Here is a 19,469-nt window from a genome sequence, read left to right on the forward strand (position 1 = left end):
CTAAGCATTGAGCTCAGTGTGGTGTAGTGGTTAAGAGTGGTAGACTCGTAATCTGGGGAACCGGGTTTGCGTCTCCGCTCCTCCACATGCAACTGCTGGGTGACCTTGGGCTAGTCACACTTCTCTGAAGTCTCTCAGCCCCACTCACCTCACAGAGTGTTTGTTGTGGGGGAGGAAGGGAAAGGAGAATGTTAGCCGCTTTGAGACTCCTTTGGGTAGTGATAAAGCGGGATATCAAATCCAAACTCTTCTTCTTCTTCTTCTTCTTCTTCTTCTTCTTCTTCTTCTTCTTCTTCTTCTTCTTCTTCTTCTTCTTCTTCTTCTTCTTCTTCTTCTTCTTCTCATTAAGCTGTTGTTGGTTGTGCCACAATCTCAATTAGCAGCAGCCATGGGGAGGACCTTCTCTGCAGTGGCCTCCATTATGGGGAATCATCTTCCCTCAGAGCTTTGACATGTGCCAATGTTGATGTGTGTTTTTTGTGAAAAGCATACCTGTGCACTCAAGCTTTTCAAAGAGTTTAATGTCAGGTATATCACAATCCTCTTGCATCATCCGCTGCATTTTATTTATATTTTTGTGATGTACACAGCCTTGAGGCAGATTGTAATAGGTGGCAGTTGACTTATTAGATAATAAATAAATAAATAAATAAAGTAACTTTATTCTCTCCCTCAGCATCCTCCCCATTCTCTTATAAATATTCTACTATTATTTTCAGCGTTGTCTTCCTCAGACCCCGCTTGCTGTTCTCCTCAGAGCATTAATACCGATCCTTAGCATCCCAGCTAATCTGACTTTTGCTTTTTGCTTGGCTCTTAGGCACGTCTGTATACAACAAAGAATAGATAAACCAGTGTATCTTTGGTCCATGCCAATTTTCCTGGTGTTCCAAAATATTTTATTTCCTTGTTCTACATTAATCTGCATTTTAATACCCACACCAAATTTACATTTTAACTGTTTAATTTATCACAAAATGCACACTTATAAAGGTTTTTTTTAAAAAAAAATCTCAGTGTGTACTTTATCAAAAGCAAAGAAGAATCAGACACATAGGCTTTTAAAGTCCTTTAAAGCAGGCTGAGTTGAGGAAAAAGTGACTTGATTAAGGTCGTCAAATGAACAACCGGCTGATTTGAACCTGGGGTTTTCTTGTCAACAGCTCACCCTATAGTGAGGGCATCCTCAATGAACTAGTGGAGTAGTTCTCAAACTGTGGTCTGTTATTCAGGTGGGTCCATGCTGTGTGTCTGGGAAGAGTGATTGAAGCAGTGGCTGTGAATGGCAAGCACAGCACATTCACTATTCATCTTAATTTTTAATAGTACTTTTCTTTCTTATATTGCATTTGAATTTTTAGTATTGCATTTTATATTGCATTCTATGGAATTCATATGGCAACACATTAAAAATACAATATAAGAAATTGAAGAAGCAATATAAGTGGTCTATGAGTCAGTTGTCCACAAGCTTCATTCAGATGGCCTGTGGCATGTCTGCATTAGATATTCAGGGTGTGTGGGTGGCACAGTGGTCTAAACCATTGAGCCTCTTGGGCTTGCTGCTCAGAAGGTCGGTGGTTCAAATCCCTGTGACGGAGTGAGTTCCTGCCAGTGCAAGTAGATACATAGGTACTGCTGTGGCGGGAAGGTAAACAGAGTTTCCATGTGCTCTGGTTTCCATCATGGTGTCCCATTGCACCAGAAGTGGTTTAGTCATGCTGGCCACATGACTCGGAAAGCTATCCGTGGACAAACGCTGGCTCCCTCGGCCTGAAAGCCAGATAAGCACCGCACCCCATAGTCACCTTTGACTGGACTTAACTGTCCAGAGGTCCCTTACCTTTTACCTTTTCATATTGATTTTTTAATTGTGTTTGTATTGCTTCTTTTATCTCTCATATTTATTGCATTATAATTTAAATTCATAGGTCATACAATAAAATGCAAGGTAAAAACAAATAAAAGAAGCAATAAAAACACAACTAAAAACAGTGCAACACAATGGCTACAAGAGGCAGTAAAATCATTAAGTGGTCTGTCAAGACCCTCAGCAATTGGTCGGTGGGGATGGGGGATTGGAGTGGTCGGTGGGGATTAAGTGGTCGGTGGGGATGGGGGATTGGAAACCAATGAGCTAGTGGGTTATAGTCTGAGTCACTCTCTTTGCCCCTGTCAGCTTAGTCAAAGCTGCTTTCACTTCTTTGTTCCGAAGCGTGTAAATGACTGGGTTGAGCATGGGTGTCACCACATTGCCAAAGATCTGCACAGGGGTCACCAAGATTTCACTTAGCGATGGCTGAGTATAGATCAAAGCACAGGGGCCAAAGAAGAGGGTGACCACAGTCAAATGTGAGGCACAGGTAGAGGCCGCCTTGCGCCGTCCTTCCCCAGAACTCATCCTCAGGACAGAGTAGACAATGCGAACATAGGATGTGAGGATGAGGATGAAGCAGGTCATGGGCACAACACCAATGTTGGTGAAGCTCACCGTCTCGATGATGAGGGTGTCGGCGCAAGCCAACTTGACAACGGGAAAGATGTCACAGAAAAAGTAGTCCACTTCACTGGGCCCACAATAGGGTAGGGTGAAAGTCAAGGTCGTGAGGATGGTGGCATGGAAGGAGCTGGTGACCCATGTGCCAGCAGCCAAGATGGCACATACCTTCCAGTTCATGATGATGAGATAGCGCAGTGGGTGACAGATGGCGACGTATCTGTCATAGGCCATGACCGTATAAAGGAGGCATTCTGTGCTCCCTAGGAAATGGTAGAAGAAGACCTGGCATACACATCCGCCCAGCGGTATGACTCTGCTTTGCCCCCAAAGGTTGGCCAACATCTTTGGGGTGCTAACGGAAGAGAAGCCGATGTCAAGGATGGAGAGGTTGAAAAGGAAGAAGTACATGGGGGTGTGAAGACGGGAGTCGGTCAAGACAGCGGTCATGATCAATAGGTTCCCCAGCAAAGTGCACATGTAGAAGATTAAGAAGACAGGGAAGAGGATGTTCTGGAGACCTTCTGTATGGGGGATACCAAGGAGAATGAAATGGGTCACCACCGTGAGGTTGTCTCCATGGGACCTGTCCCTACAGAAGAAGAGAAGGGGGAATACCCCACAACAGAGAAGAGATTAAGAAGCATGGAGGCTGCCATCATAAAGCCACTTGCCAGGGATCAAGACCCATGGAGATAGAAGATAATACTTTTTCTGGAGTAAACAAGTCTAGGATTGTCCTGTTAGTGAAACCAGTGGCACATGCCAATGATAGCACAGGTACTTAATTTGTTGGCTTTTCTCAGGTTCAGCTAGTAGCCATTTGCATATGATTCAATAAATAAAGGACCAGCTCCCCCCCCTACTTCTTCCACAGCGGACAGAGTAACAACATGCTTGTAATTTTAGTATTAAAAGGGTATGGCTTACTAGAACAACAATATCTCCCTTTCCCCAAATGCAAAAAAAAGAAGAAGAAAATGGTTCATTTGATTCCAGTGAGGCAATATGAAACTTATAAGAAAAGCTAAGGACATGAAATCAATACCACTGTATTTAGATTGTGTGTTTTGGGCAGGATTGTGCCCTAGACATTTTAACTGTTAGAAAAATGGAAAAATCTACTTTAAGGGGAGAAAAACCTAAACTGAGACATACTGAGAACTTGTTAGCAAATACAATCTATAAGATCTCCTTGTTAAATAAAAATGACAATTTTCCCAAGGGAGAAAATAATAATAATCCCATTGTATTTAAAACTCTGCAGTATAGCCAGCGTGCAGGGAGAAAAGTTCACATTTAAAAAACAAAACAACAACACAAAATAAATAAGTCTGATACCCTAACTCCACTTCCTGCACATAAATCCCATTGAACCCAGTGAGGCGTACTTCTGAGTAGACATGTTACAGGTAAGTAGCCGTGTTGGTCTGACATAGTCAAAACAAAATTAAAAAAATTCATTCCAGTAGCACCTTAGAGACCATCAACTAAGTTTGTCATTGGTATGAGCTTTCATGTGCATGCACACTTCTTCAGATACACAGTGTGCATGCACACGAAAGCTCATGCCAATGACAAACTTGGTTGGTCTCTAAGGTGCAACTGGAAGGAATTTTTATTTTATTTTGAGTAGACACGGTTAGGATTGCTCTGTAAGTATGAATACAGCCTGATACCTGTTACATGGTCACAAAATGGTTCTTTCCTCCCTATTCCCTCTTGATTATTCTAAAAATGACACTTTATTCTTTTTGTTAAGAAGGGAAATGGAAAATGCTAAGAATTCTGGAATTGTTTCCCCCCCTTCTCTCATATGACCTAAAGCTGCAGATGTTTCAATTCCATTAAAACCCTATAGAATTAGGTTCCCTTTCATTTAACTATGAGATGTGACAGAGGTGATGACCCCCCCCCCAGCATCCTTTTATCTGATCTGAATCTTCCAACATTCAGCTTTTTTGGACGCTCACAAGTTCTGGCATTATGAGAGAGGGAGAAAGATTTCTTTCTACCCTTAATTTTAAACACTCCCTTCATGTTGCCTTTTTACACACATTTCCTCTAAACTAAAAAGTCCCAAATGTCCTTGAATGGGATCTCAGAAGAGATAAGAGTACCATGCTCTGTCCTTCCTCTTCCTGGGGCACAAAACAAAACCTACTCTTTCCTCCAAACTGTCAATTTATTGGCTTTTTCCAGCCTGCTCCCCACACCAACTCTCCTCCCCCCTCCAATTACATCACACTCTGCATTTTCAAAATGGGACACGGGTGGCACTGTGGCCTAGGGCTTGCCAATCAGAAGGTCGGCGGTTCGAATCCCTGTGATGGGGTGAGCTCCCGTTGCTCGGTCCCATATCCGTCCAACCTAGCAGTTCGAAAGGACGTCAAAGTGCAAGTAGATAAATAGGTAAAGGAAGGTAAACGGCGTTTCCATGTGTTGCTCTGGTTTGCCAGAAGCGGCTTTGTCATGCTGGCCGCATGACTTGGAAGCTGTACGCCAGCTCCCTCGGCCAATAACACGAGATGAGCGCCGCAACCTCAGAGTCGGTCACGACTGGACCTAATGGTCAATTTAGGAGAACAGCCTTAATATTAAAACTTAGCCTGTAGTTGGAGAGGACAATTCCTCTTCCATGTCTTCTGCCCTCTGTTCCCATCAGCTTGGCATGCAAAGAAAATTGCCATTTACTCTGTGAACCCAATTATCTACACTAGTGAAGAGAGACATACATTACGTTTTTACGTTCTCTGGGCACAGCTCGAGGGTGACTCCGTTCCCAGACTACTCAATGCTGCACCCAATTATAATTTCACACAGAAGCTTAATTCCAGTGCTCCTCCATAGCCTCCACTACCCTGATATCTCAGCAGTCCCATCTTTTAAATTGGTTTGAATCCATCAGGACCCAGCTCCCTGCAGTGATGGTCCTTTGGGCTACCAATCCAAGATTTCCAGGGGGTGACCAATTAAACATGTTTTTTTTATTACATTCCAGACAAACATTGATTAGAGTAGACTCAAGGGGTTCTTCAATGTTCATGAGCTCATTGATCTCTCCCCCCCCCCATTCTTGCTTCTTGCAGCAACTAGTTAGGCCTTATGCAATGATTGGGCTCTGGTGTGCATTTTATATATTTTCTCTTTCTTTTGGTAACTGTGAGGGGAAATAATTTCAAATGTTGCTTTTGAAATTAGATTTTAAAAACATTAGAATTTGTGTACTGTCCAGGGAAAGTTTAGAGTTTTAAAGCCTCTTCAATGACTGAGGTTTATAAAATTATGTGAGGCATGAAGAAAGTGGATAGAGAAAAGTTTTTTTTTCTCTCTCTCTCATAAAACTAGAACTCTTAGACATCAAATGAAGCTGGATGTTGAAAGATTCAGGACACATATGCTATAAGAATTTCAAGGTCTGGAATATAGAATAAATATTCATAAATGCACACATATCTAAATATATGAACCATGTGTCTGAAACAGTATGGGAGAGCAATCCTGAAGCCATTTTTGACTTTCCTGATGAACTCAAATATTCCTCTGCAGCAAGGGAGGCAAATGGGGAAAGCCTTCCCATTGTATTTTTGCTTGAAAATCCTGTCTTAAGGGTATGAATAGGGTGAGCCTGTGACCTGGATTCAGGAACTAAAGGATTAACTATCACAAAAGAATGGCTGGGTAATGCAATCAGTGACCATTATCAAGTATCCTGGCAGACAAGATTTCTGCTGTAGACCGCCTCCTTCTGTGATGTGTGTATGATGTTTTGGGAGGTGGTCTTTGGCTACAGGGTGGGCAATTTTAAAAATATATATAAGGGCTTGCACACCTTTGTTCAAGGTTCTCCTTCCTCCTGTGTGTGGTGAGTGGGGATCCTGTTGCAACACTTTAATAAAGATCAGGCTTACTAGCCACTTTTCTTCTCAATATACTCTGGCTGGACTCTGTTTTCTCCTAATGATAGGGAACCCACCTAAGGACTGTATATGGGCTCTGGAATACCCCATAAGGGAAAGGGAGCAGTTTTTCTTATCTATCTATCTATCTATCTATCTATCTATCTATCTATCTATCTATATCTATATCTGCTGAACTGTAATGTAACAAATTTGGCAACAACGTTCCATGCCCATCAGTGAGGGATCTGGCATAATCCCCCCCCCCAAAGCAACCCTTTCATACCTAAAATAATGATTAAACACAAAAAGTGGTGCCCAAATTAGAGGTCACCAGCAGAAGCTCTGAAGACTCTAGCAGCATCCAATAGAAAGGCAGATCGCCCACTGCTGCCTCAAAAGCCGCGCCACCAGATGACACCACAAAATTCCACAGCAACCAACTGAAAACAGGCCTTTTGCAGCAAAAAGGCCCAACCAACTGAAAGCAGGCCTTTTGCAGCAACAAGGCCCAACCAACTAAAAACAGGCCTTTTGCAGCAACAAGGCCCAACATTGCGAAGTGGAGGTAGGGGCCTGCCTTGGGGGGGCGAATAGGGGGCAGGGATAGGTAATGGGTCAGAACAGGGTTGGGGGAGACACAGGGATGAAACCTGCCCTCTCCGCAGTATTTCACCTCAGCTTTGCAGACCAGGCTGAGTGGATTTAGGGGCCTGCCTGGGTGGGGGATGAGGGGCGGTGAATAGCCCGCAGCATAGAATCAACTGAATACGGGCCTTTTACAGGGCCGTGCCTTTGGGTAGAATAAATGTTATTTCACATAACACACGTGGGTAGGGGAGTCAGGGTTGGGACAGGGCAAAATTTTACAGAACACCCGCATTGGGGGAATGATTGTGTGCAAAATGAACGGGTCACAGAGATAACCCGGGGAGGGGGGGTTGGATGGAGGAGAGGAGGGAAATCACAGGGGTAAGTGGGGGGGGTTAGGGGGAGGAGAGGGGGGAAATCACAGGGATAAGCCGAGGTGGGGGGAAGAGGGGGCATAATAGGTCATGGATCAGGACAGAGTTGGGAGATTCACAGGGATGAGGGAGGGGGATGAGGGGGCAATCACAGGGATAAGCCGGTCATGTGTCTTATTGATTTCATTGGCACTGAACTTAGACCAACTGTCAGGGGCTCCTTGTTTGTATGTTTGTGTGTGTATGGCTGCCACCTGTGGCAGTGAAGAACTTTCTGGACTGATATTGCCCAGTTCTTCTTCAGCTCTCATGATTCTTGGTGGTTCTTCCACGTTGAGCCCTGGTTTAATCTACTGTCCTCTCCAGCTCATCAGTTCTGGCCAATCACCTGTCTCATATAGGTCCTGGTTTCTAGCCGCTGTCTCACCCCAGACTCTTTGCTCATGACCAAGCTTCGACACCAAAACCATTGATTGCAAATAATTATTCCCCAGTGGAATTTATAATAACTATCAGTCTCTCTCTCCCCCCCCCCCAAAAATAAACCATATTACAAAAGACACTGACTGGAATCTAATGAAACCCTAGGGCATAAACATGTCCCCGATGTGCACATTCGCTCCAGAGGGAACGAACAAGGACCTGCCCTTAAATTCAGTGAAGCTGCATCATTATAAAGATACAGGGGGAGATGAAATTGTGCCTCTTTGGGTGAAAAGCATTGAGCTGATTATCCCCTGCAGCTATCCTCTATGCCTCGCGCCAACTTTTTTCCTTTCTGCGTCTCAGAAGAAACAAATATGAATGAAAGGAAATCTGATTTGTGGGCTGACCTAGTCACAGCATAGCTGAAAGCCTTTAAGGTGTTCCAACACCCTCCAGGTACTCTCCTACAGCAGATCACACAGCTACCACTCTGGAAGGGGATTTAGATTCAGGATTTCCTCTGCCCACTCATTTGCTGAAGTTATGTTTGAGTGAAGGTACACCTGGGGCAATTCCAGTGAAATAGCTTGCACTGAGGGGGCCACCTCGGCCGCTGGTAAAACATCAGGTGAGTCTTCTGAACAGAAACAAACTGAAACGATATAAATGATTTAAGGTTAACAGCAACAAATCCACTTCTTCCAGAAGTTCTCACCGTTCCTCTTGGAAATATCACCAGGTTCTATAGCAAGCGTGTCAACAAAGAGCCCATTTTGCCAACAACTGTCCGAAAACTGCATTGAATAGCTCCTCCCAACTGCAGTTATGGAAGAAGATGGAACGAAGGACAGGATATGCATTTAATAAATAATAAGACTAAAAAAACTGAGAATAGTCTTTCAAGAGCTGTATCATGGCAAAAGCATTAGTATGCTAATGTTGGATTATATGTGACTCGTATGCATTGTTTCCCCCCCTGGTTTATCACTGAACTCCAATAAGCTGACTCAAGGTGTTCAGGGCAGGAAATAACTGTTGAGGAGTGAGCCCTATAGATGCAGAAGCCCACTGAACTCCAATGGAAAAGCCAGGCTATTTTTTCCACATTTGTTACAAAGTGGTTTGTAATGGATACATAAGTTGGTGAAAGGATGTCAGAACCACATTATTTCCAAGCCTTGGGTGAATGCATCTTTCCATACCAAATCTGACAACTGCTTTCCTAACTGCATGATGGATTTTATGTCTGGCTGATTCTGACAAGGAGATTTATTGCCAATTGTTCACCTGACGTTGATGTCCTTCCTATTAAGCCAATATTTTTTCCAGCATTTCAAAAGTGGGCTCTTCCTAGTGCCTGTTGCTAGTTTCTACAGTTGAATGTAGAGAGCCTTTCAGTTCTGTTCTGTTGTCTGCCACAGTTAGAAAGGAAACTCTCCTTCCTCCTTTCAAACAACACATAGGGAAACAAGAGTGGAAAGCAACACATCTTCGTCTCTTGTGGCGCAGTTACCACCACAAATCCTGTGCTGTTCAGCAATGATCTGCTACCAGGGTTCATTACTATATTAGGTAAAGGTAAAGGGACCCCTGACCATTAGGTCCAATCACGGACGTCTCTGGGGTTGCGGCGCTCATCTCCCTTTATTGGCTGAGGGAGCCAGCGTACAGCTTCCCGGTCATGTGGTCAGCATGACAAAGCCGCTTCTGGCGAAACCAGAGCAGCGCACGGAAAAGCCATTTACCTTCCCGTCGGAGCGATACCTATTTATCTACTTGCACTTTGATGTGCTTTTGAACTGCTAGGTGGGCAGGAGCAGGGACTGAGCAACAAGAGCTCACCCCGTCGCGGGGATTCGAACCACTGACCTTCTGATCGGCATTAAGATATTAACAAAGGTCTACGTTGTTGCTGGGACAGTGGTGGCTGGTGCCTATTGGAAATGGTAGGGGGAAAGGCAAGAAGACAGACAGTGGTTGGTACCAGAGCCAATGAAAGAGCGAACTAATGCAAGTTTTCCCTAGAACTCCTCTGGGCAAGACAGAGAAAGCAGGCAGGACCTTGGATCAGTTGTGACTAGGAAGGCAGGCAGGTGGGTGTTGGCTGAGAGCAGACTGAGATAGGCTTGGCAGTGCTCCATTCACTTTAATGGACTTGTTTCCATTGTGCTGGGAGGAGGCCAACAACTGCTTCTATAGATCATGCCCTTCCCTAGAACTGTATAGGTGTCACCTACTTTTGGAAAACATTGTCATCAGCAGTGATATCTCGCCCTCTCATTCACTTCCAAAATGTTAATCAAACTTATCTAACTGATATTAATATCTTACCAATGGAGTGTGCAAATGAAACAGCACCAACAGAGTTTGTCCTCTCTGGGTTCCAATACCCACCAGAAATGAAGGTCCCATTGTTTCTCTTCTTCTTGCTCATGTTCCTACTGACCCTGTCTGGAAATTCCCTGATCCTCTGGGTGGTGGCTTCTGACCTCCAGTTGCACAAACCCATGTACTGGTTCCTCTGCCATCTGTCCATCCTGGACATGGCTTTCTCTTCTGTCGTTTTCCCCAAAGTGATTGCAGGATTCATCCCTGGTGGAAAGGTCATCTCCTTTGCAAGTTGTGTCTCTCAGTTATTTTTCTTCAACTTCCTCGGATGTGCAGAAAGCCTCCTTTACACCTTGATGGCTTACGATCGCTTCTTGGCCATTTGTAAGCCTCTCCATTACAGCAACATCATGAATTGGAAAGCCTGCCTTGGCCTCTCCTTGGGGACAGTGATTGGAGGCTGTTTGAACTCAATTATACAGACAACCCTCACCTTCCGTTTGCCATATGGGCAAAGAAATGATGTTGACTATATCTTATGTGACATTCCTGCAATGTTGAAGCTGGCTTGTGCTGATACAGAGTTCAATCATGTGGGATGCAAAGGGTTAAGTGCAGTCAAGTCACAACAATCCCTAGATAGTCCACTTGGAGGACTGAGGAGGAGGATATGACTAAGCGTAGTTTCCTCTTCCTTCACATGCAAATGAGTTGAGGAAGTGGCAGATAAATCCTGAAGGAAACAGCCATTTTCCCTCTCTTGGACCAGACCTCTTGGACTACACACATCTTAGTGAGTCTCTCCCTCAAGGCCTCCAGCCTAGAGAGAGAGATGAGATGGAGTCTCACTTCTTATAAGTGAACTTCACAATGTATATATTACCTTTTAACTAAGCAAGTCTACCTCTTGAGTGTGCTGTACCTCGAGATGCTTGTAAGTAAACATCTTTTATACTTTTAAGAGCATTGTGTTGTGTCTTTTCTTTTAAGAGGGAAAAAGGGGAAATACCAGGAAAATACACTTTATTTTAGTGGCTTAAATCAAGCCTGCGCAAACGTTCTTCTGCTGTGTATTTTGCAAAAAGGGGAATGTTTTACTCTGCTAAAGTTTTGTGCTTGCTAGCGCAAGCGGGGATAGGATATATTAAACAATATCTCCTCATCCACATTCCTGAACATTCCCACATAGGGTTATTGCGGCCCAGAGTTGCGTATTTTGTGTATTTTTGAAGGATTGATTTGGATTGTGATTTTGAACTCTGTAGGATTTTTCCAGTTAGGATTTCCTGGTTGAGCACATGGTCTCTTTGTTCTGCAGTGTGCTTGGGGGATTAACTACCCCTCCCCTCCCTCAGAGTTTACAGCACTGAGAAAGCTCAGAGGTAGTGAAGATATTTTTGAGATTTTGAATTTGATTTTTGAAAGATTTTTGAATTTTGGAAATTTTTGAAGTTTTAAGATGGCAAGCTCCAGTTTTGATAGTGAGGCAAGACCAAGTTTTATGCTGCTGGATGACAATAATTTTGTGCAGTGGAAGCAGCGCGTTTTAGTTTATCTTGCTGCTAGGCGTGTTCTGCAGGCCATTAAGGAAGAAAAGCCTACAGGAACCGATGCAGAAGCTTTAGCTAAGATAGAAGCTTGGAGTATTAAAAATGATGAAGCCAAGCACATAATTTTGAGCAGTTTGAGGAATGAGCATCTATCAATGATAAATTTTGAAGATGATGCATCTAAGATCCTAGAGGACATTGAACGCATTTATGCACAATCTACAGAGAGTTCCTATAGATACTTGTTGGATAAGTTACTCAAGTTGAAGATGAATTCTAGAGAAGAGTTTACAGAGCATTTTAAGAATTTTTCTGAGATTGTTCAAAGAATTGCCCTTACTCCCAGAGCCTTTGATGATGTGACTAAAGTAACGTTTATGCTTGCATCATTGGGACCTACGTTTGCTCCATTTAAAAGTATAATGGATCACACAAAGGATTTAACTTTTAATGAGCTTATCAACCATTTAAGAGAGGAATGCAGAGATAGCCTTGATTCTCAAGAAAGGAATCCAAGGAGGAAGGATAGCAGCTATGCATCCAAGCATTTTGGAAAGTCCAGACAGACATCTAGAGAAATAATTTGTTTTAAATGCAATGGGAAAAACCACATAGCAAGGAACTGCAAGAGTCAAAATGGGGATAAAGTTGAATCCCACCCCTCAAAACCACAAGGTGTTAAGAAGGGGAGTCATGAGCAAACCATGTTGATGCAGGAGAGGAGTTTAGCTGTCCAGGATTGTGAAAATAAGCGCAATAAGTGGATTCTTGACAGTGGAGTGAGTTCTCATTTCTGTTATGAAAAGGAGTATTTTAATGAGATTAATGGGGATGAAACCTCTGAAATTGAGATTGCTGATGGCAACATTGTAAAGGCAATTGGTTCAGGAACTGTGAATTTGAAATTCAACGTAGATCATGAAACAATTAATACTAAGATAACTGAAGTTAAGTTTGCACCAAAGCTTAATTGCAACTTACTCAGCGTGTCCAGTTTGGACAGGAAAGGTTTTAAAATTACATTTGAAAAAGGACAATGTATTGTGACTAAGCATGATGAAGTTTATGTTCAAGGCACACTAAAGGATGGTGTATATGAGCTTAATGTTTCAGAGAACCAGCAGAACCAGTCTGCAAAGGTGGCGCAACCAAGTCAAAAGGACGAAGGAAGTCTGGAACTCTGGCACAAGAGACTTGGACACAGAGACACCAACGTTATTCTGGAACTACAGAAAGGTGATCTTGTGAGAGGTCTGCAGGTAAAGCAAAGCAACACAAATACACCAACATCAAAATGTATAACTTGTGTTAGTGAGAAAGCAACTAAACCTTCTTTCCCACGTTGTGCAGAGAAGAGAAGCACTAAAGTATTGGACATTGTCCATACAGATCTATGTGGACCAATGAATGTGTCTTCTCTAGGAGGTAATAAATATATTTTGATATTTTTGGACGATTTCTCGAGATTCTGCGTAGCCTACTTTATCAAGGAGAAGAGTGAGACAGTGGAATTGTTCAGGGACTATCTTAACATGGTCAAGAACAAGTTCCAGCGAGCCCCTTCCATTTTAATGTCCGATAATGGTGGGGAATTTTGTTCACATGAGATGCAGGCCGTCATGGCTAGAGAAGGCATATCACACGTGACCACAGTTGCCTACACACCCCAACAAAACTCAATTGCAGAGAGGAAATTTAGATCCATTTTGGAAATGACAAGGTGCATGCTAAAGGAAGCTAACTTGTCACACAGGCTGTGGGGTGAAGCGGCTCGTTGCTCAGTCTATCTTCAGAACAGACTGCCCACAAAAGGCGCAGAGCGCACACCATTTGAACTTTGGCATGGAAAAGCCCCAAATTTGTCACATATACGTGTATTTGGAAGTTTGTGCTACTATCATGTGCCCAAGGAGCACAGACACAAACTTGATTCCAGAGCGAAGGCAGGGATCCTAGTTGGGTACGCTTCTGGAGGAAAAGGATATAGAGTCTTGGATCCGCAAACTGGCAAGACAAGTTCGCAGCATGTAATTTACTTCGATGAGCAAGGCAAAGTTGATACAAAGGACACTGCCATTGATTGTTCCAAGGAGCCACAGGATGAGGAATTTGTGATTTTTCCTTTTGAACCAATACAAAGTACTAATCCAACTTCTAGTGTCGTAGCACCCCCTATAGGTGACACCCGAGAAGACGTGGAGGTCCAGGCCCCTGGCAGCACCAGAGACGAAGATGATGACGAGCAGCTGTATGGGGATATGCCACTGCTGGAGGAGGATGAGGAAGCTGATGCAGTCGAAAGACCAGAGGTCAGACGCTCATCCAGAACCAACAGAGGTGTTCCACCATTACGGCTGTCCTACCTTACAAGGTCGGCGTCTCCACAGGAACCTTCCAAATGGGAAGAGATAGAGAGGATGCCACCAGATGAAGCCAGTCTCTGGAGGAAAGCTGCTCAGGAGGAGATAGATGCACTTCATCGGAACAGGACCTGGACACTCACAGAACTACCTCCTGGTAAGGAAGCAATTGGAAGTAAATGGGTGTTCAAGGTTAAAAAGGGTTCAGAAGGGGAGGTGCAACGCTACAAAGCTAGGCTTGTGGCACAAGGTTTTTCCCAGAAGTATGGAGAGGATTACGATCAAGTGTTTGCACCGACAGTTCGATACAGCAGTGTCAGACTACTTTTAAGTATTGCAGCATCTAAGCAAATGTCAGTTTACCATATTGACATTGCGACAGCTTTTCTTCACGGCGAAATTTCTGAGCAGATTTATATGAAGCAGCCCAAAGGTTTCATTAAACCAAATGAGGCACATCTAGTGTGCAAGCTGCAGAAAGGACTTTATGGTTTGAAGCAAGCAGCGAGGGCTTGGAACCAGAAACTCCATGAGATGCTGGTGCAGCTTGGGTACAAGCAAGGGACTGCTGATAAGTGCTTGTACACCAAACAAAGGAATGGACAGTTTTCGTACATTTTAGCCTTTGTTGACGACCTTTTAATTTCTACGTCAAATGAGAAAGACTATAAAGACATAGTCAAACACCTCAACAGGGAAGTAGAGGTCAAGGAACTTGGAAAAGTGAAATACTACTTGGGAATTCAAGTTGAGAGAGAAGAGGATGGATCGTTCTTACTCAGCCAAAGGCAAAAGATAACTGAACTGATTGAAAGCATGCAGATGCAGGACGCACACCCAGTTGCGACACCGATGGCCACAGACTTCTTGAAGAATCAACAAGGTTCGAAGTTGCTGCCAAACAACACGCAATACAGGTCAGCGGTCGGCAAACTTTTGTATTTGGTTACCACATGCAGACCTGACCTGGCAAGTGCAGTGGGGATCCTAAGTAGGAAAGTAAGTTGTCCCACTGAGCATGATTGGGCTGGAGTTAAGAGGGTTGTTCGTTATCTAAAGGGAACCATGGACTGTAAATTAAAACTGCCAGCTGTCAGAGACCCTAAACTGCTTGGGTACACTGATGCGGATTGGGCTGGGGACAATAAGGATTATAAATCCACAAGTGGCTATGTTTTTATGTATGGGGACGGAGCTATTGCATGGGGCAGCTATAAACAGAAATGTGTAGCTTTATCGTCCACAGAATCTGAGTACATTGCGGCTTCGGAAGCTTGCAGAGAGATCCCCTGGCTGGATCAGCTCCTGAAGGACTTTGGCGTGCCAAGAACGGGACCTGTCAGCTTGATGGAGGACAATCAGAGCAGTATGAAGCTGACACAAAGTGAAAAGTTCCTTGCACGCACCAAACACATTGGGGTCAGGTACCACTACATACGCCAGGTGATCGAGGATGGACTTGTTGAAATGTGTTACTGCAACACTGACCAGATGACTGCAGATGTCCTAACAAAGCCCCTGCCAAGAGAGAAGTTCCAGGATCTTCGTGGCAAGCTGGGACTCTTGGGTGGTTGATTAAAGTTATTTATGTATGTTTTTGTGTATGTTGTGAATTGCCTGAGAAGGGGTTTGTGGGATGCAAAGGGTTAAGTGCAGTCAAGTCACAACAATCCCTAGATAGTCCACTTGGAGGACTGAGGAGGAGGATATGACTAAGCGTAGTTTCCTCTTCCTTCACATGCAAATGAGTTGAGGAAGTGGCAGATAAATCCTGAAGGAAACAGCCATTTTCCCTCTCTTGGACCAGACCTCTTGGACTACACACATCTTAGTGAGTCTCTCCCTCAAGGCCTCCAGCCTAGAGAGAGAGATGAGATGGAGTCTCACTTCTTATAAGTGAACTTCACAATGTATATATTACCTTTTAACTAAGCAAGTCTACCTCTTGAGTGTGCTGTACCTCGAGATGCTTGTAAGTAAACATCTTTTATACTTTTAAGAGCATTGTGTTGTGTCTTTTCTTTTAAGAGGGAAAAAGGGGAAATACCAGGAAAATACACTTTATTTTAGTGGCTTAAATCAAGCCTGCGCAAACGTTCTTCTGCTGTGTATTTTGCAAAAAGGGGAATGTTTTACTCTGCTAAAGTTTTGTGCTTGCTAGCGCAAGCGGGGATAGGATATATTAAACAATATCTCCTCATCCACATTCCTGAACATTCCCACAAATCAGATGATGGTGTTGATAGATATTGGCAGTGTGGCAATGTCTTGCTTCCTGCTTATCTTGACCTCCTATGTCTATATCATCTCAGCTATTCTGAGGATCAGCAGCAGGGAAGGGCGTCGCCGGGCCTTCTCAACCTGCACAGCCCATCTTACTGTGGTGGGAATATATTACCTACCTGTGGTTTATCACTACCTGAGGCCAGCGTCTCAGGACTCCATGGATCCTGTGGTTTGTGTGTTCTACACCACAATAACACCATTTCTGAACCCGCTCATATACACACTTAGAAATAAGGAAATGAAGGCTGCTCTGGTGAAAAGGTGGGGTGGGAATGTCGTGTAAAGAAAACCCATGTTTGCAGTGCTGTTTTCTGTTCCTTTTGACACATCAAGTCCTGTGTTAGAAACTGAGATATGAAAGCTAGGAGCTAAATGTCACCCTAAACCTAGGTTATGGGTGGAACAACGGAATGTCTAGGCGTACTTTTTTTATAACAAGAATACAAAGTTGAAAATGAATGAACTGCAGCTAAAAAATTATGTTCATTTTTCTCATAGCCTAGTCCTTCCCCTGCCCACCACCCTAATATTCTTAAGAGGGTCCCTTCTCCAGTCTTCAGAGAGTGGCTGGAAGTGGGGAGGCAGAAAAAGGTCCTCCTTTCCTTCCACTCTGCAGCTTTAATCTGAAATCTTAGGTGCTGTAAAGCGCCCAGAGCTTGGAAACTGCTCACACTAATGAAATTCCTTGTTGCAAAATGTGCCTAGAACAATGCGAGTCTCGAACCCTGATCAAGTCTGATTGACTTCACCATGTGGGAGTGATCAATGCTTCACTGGAGGAGGCAGGACTACCCACCTGCCTTGAAAGAGGCTGCGGTCCATCCCCTCCTTAAGAAGACCTCCCTGGACCCACAAGTGCTAAACAACTATTCCCCAGTGGCTCATTTCCCCCTTTTAGGTAAGGAGCTATAGAGGGTTGCAGCAGTCCACCTTCAAGCATGCTTGGAGGAGATTGAATTTCTGAATACCTTTCAGCCTAGTTTAAGGCCCAGTCATGGCATTGAAACTGCTCTGGTCATTCTGGTTGATGGCATTTGGTGGGAGAGAGATGAAGGAAGTGTGACCCTGCTCATTCTTCTTGATCTTTCACAGTTTTTATTTTTATTTCTTTAATGTCATTGGCAATTGTATCTTTCTGGAACAGCTCACAGAGGTGAATGTTGGGGGCATTTTAATTCATTTGATCTGCTCCTACCTCCAGGACTGTTTCCAGAAAGTAGTTATGAAAGTGTTCGGGTTTTGCTAAATTGGTAGCATGAGAAACCATCAGATTCCTTCTTCACACAATTAACGCTGGGACAAGCAATTAACACTGGGCAGAAAGCCAAGGTCTGCCTCAGCCATAGCAACTGCTTTCTCATTGGTTGAAGATTAGCACTGAGTCCTGTTATCAGAGAAAGCTAGCACGGTATGTGGTGTGGTGAGTGCAGGAGGAGAAGTGCTGTAACAGTTGGTTGTGTGTGTGAGAGAGAGACAGAGAGGAAAGGATTTATTTTACTTTGCTTTTGAGTTCTAAAATTGTACATAGAAACTCTGGATTTCTTTTATTTAATAAATCCTGTAAATAGTTATTCTGCACCCAGACGTCTAGTCATTACTACCACCAGAAGCCTCCGGATTGCGCAACACTCGCTACGTTCAGGCTGAAGTCACACCTGACACTTTAATATCATTTTTCAACACCACCAGATGTTCCGTTTTGTCCCCTATGCTATTGAACATCTACATCAAGCTGCTGGGAGTTGTGATCAGGGGTTTTGGAGTGAAGCGCCATCAATACGTAGGTGACACTCAGTTCTTATCTCTCTTCTCCACCTGAATTTGGAGAGACAGCTGACTTGCTAGACAGGTGTTTGGAGGCAGTGATGGGCTGTACAGGTGAAACTCGGAAAATCTGAATATCGTCGAAAAGTGCATTTATTTCAGTAACGCAATTTAAAAGGTGAAACCAATATATGAGATAGATGCATGACATGCAAAGCAAGATATGTCAAGCCTTTATTTGTTGTAATTGTAATTATTTGTTGTTAGGCGGGTCAATTATGAATGGAATGTAATTAATGAAATGCACTTTTCGACGATATTCTAATTTTCCGAGTTTCACCTGTATTTGGGTCAACAAGTTGAAGCCTCTTCTGGGTAGAGTTACATTACCCTGAAAGTAGCCAATTCTTAGCTTGGGAATATTCCTAGATCCAACATTGACATTTGGAGCTCAGGTAGTCTTGGTGACCAGGAGTGCCTCTATCCAGGTATTTCTGTTTCACCAGCTACAGCCCAATTTGGACAGAGATGACTTGGCTACAGTACTCCATACTCTGGTAATTTCCAGGTTGGATTATTATCTGGAACTGCCCTTGAAGATGACTCAGAATTGGTCCAAAATGCAGCTGCTATTGGCTGGGGTTACCTTTAGAACTCATATATCCCCTGTTCTAAAACAGCTTCATTGACTGTCAGTATGTTTATGGGTGCCCATGTTAGTGTTTAACAACCTAAATGACTTAGGCTCTAAATATGGAGCGTGCTCACTTTATCTGCACATACCCTACAGGTGGCGCTGTGGGTTAAACCACAGAGTCTAGGGCTTGGTGATCAGAAGGTCGGTGGTTTGAATCCCTGCAACGGGGTGAGCTCCCATTGCTCGGTCCCAGCTCCTGCCCACCTAGCAGTTCGAAAGCACATCAAAGTGCAAGTAGATAAATAGGTAACCGCTACAGTGGGAAGGTAAACGGCGTTTCCGTGTGCTGCTCTGGTTTGCCAGAAGCAGCTTTGTCATGCTGGCCACATGAACCCGGAAGCTGTCTGCGGACAAACGCCGGCTCCCTCGGCCTATAGAGCAAGATGAGCGCCGCAACCCTAGAGTCGGACATGACTGGACCTGATGGTCAGGGGTCCCTTTACCTTTACCCTACTGTATGTGAAGATCAACAGAGGGGCCCCTCCTGGCAGTTCCACTTCCCTGAGAAGTTTGGGTGGTGGTAGCCCAGGAGAGGGCATTCTTTGTGACTGCCCCTAAGTTGTGGGATTCCATCCCAACAGAGGTGCACCTGGCTTCTTCACTATGCAGCTGGTAGCAAATGCTAAATACATCTCTCTTTACCTTGGTTTTGACATCTGAGATGTGTGCATAAATGCACAGATTGGTGGAAATAACA

General features: G+C 43.9%; 2 protein-coding genes across 2 annotated transcripts; one reads left to right on the top strand and one right to left on the bottom strand.

Moving 5' to 3' along the window:
• Positions 1-2,137: 2,137 nt before the first annotated feature.
• LOC118094812 (olfactory receptor 10D3-like) lies at positions 2,138-3,070 on the bottom strand. The gene has a single exon (XM_035135501.2). The coding sequence runs from the start codon at positions 2,975-2,977 to the stop codon at positions 2,138-2,140; it is 840 nt and encodes a 279-aa protein (XP_034991392.2). The 5' UTR covers positions 2,978-3,070.
• Positions 3,071-10,171: 7,101 nt separating this feature from the next.
• Positions 10,172-16,594, top strand: LOC118095594 (olfactory receptor 10G6-like). Its single transcript, XM_060281336.2, has 2 exons — positions 10,172-10,708; positions 16,256-16,594. Exons 1-2 carry the CDS (start codon positions 10,187-10,189, stop codon positions 16,592-16,594), a joined length of 861 nt encoding a protein of 286 aa, XP_060137319.2. The 5' UTR covers positions 10,172-10,186.
• The last annotated feature ends 2,875 nt before the right edge of the window (positions 16,595-19,469 follow it).

This window comes from Zootoca vivipara, chromosome 12 (genome assembly GCF_965207765.1).
Source record: "Zootoca vivipara chromosome 12, rZooViv2.hap1.1, whole genome shotgun sequence".
Taxonomy (NCBI): domain Eukaryota; kingdom Metazoa; phylum Chordata; class Lepidosauria; order Squamata; family Lacertidae; genus Zootoca; species Zootoca vivipara.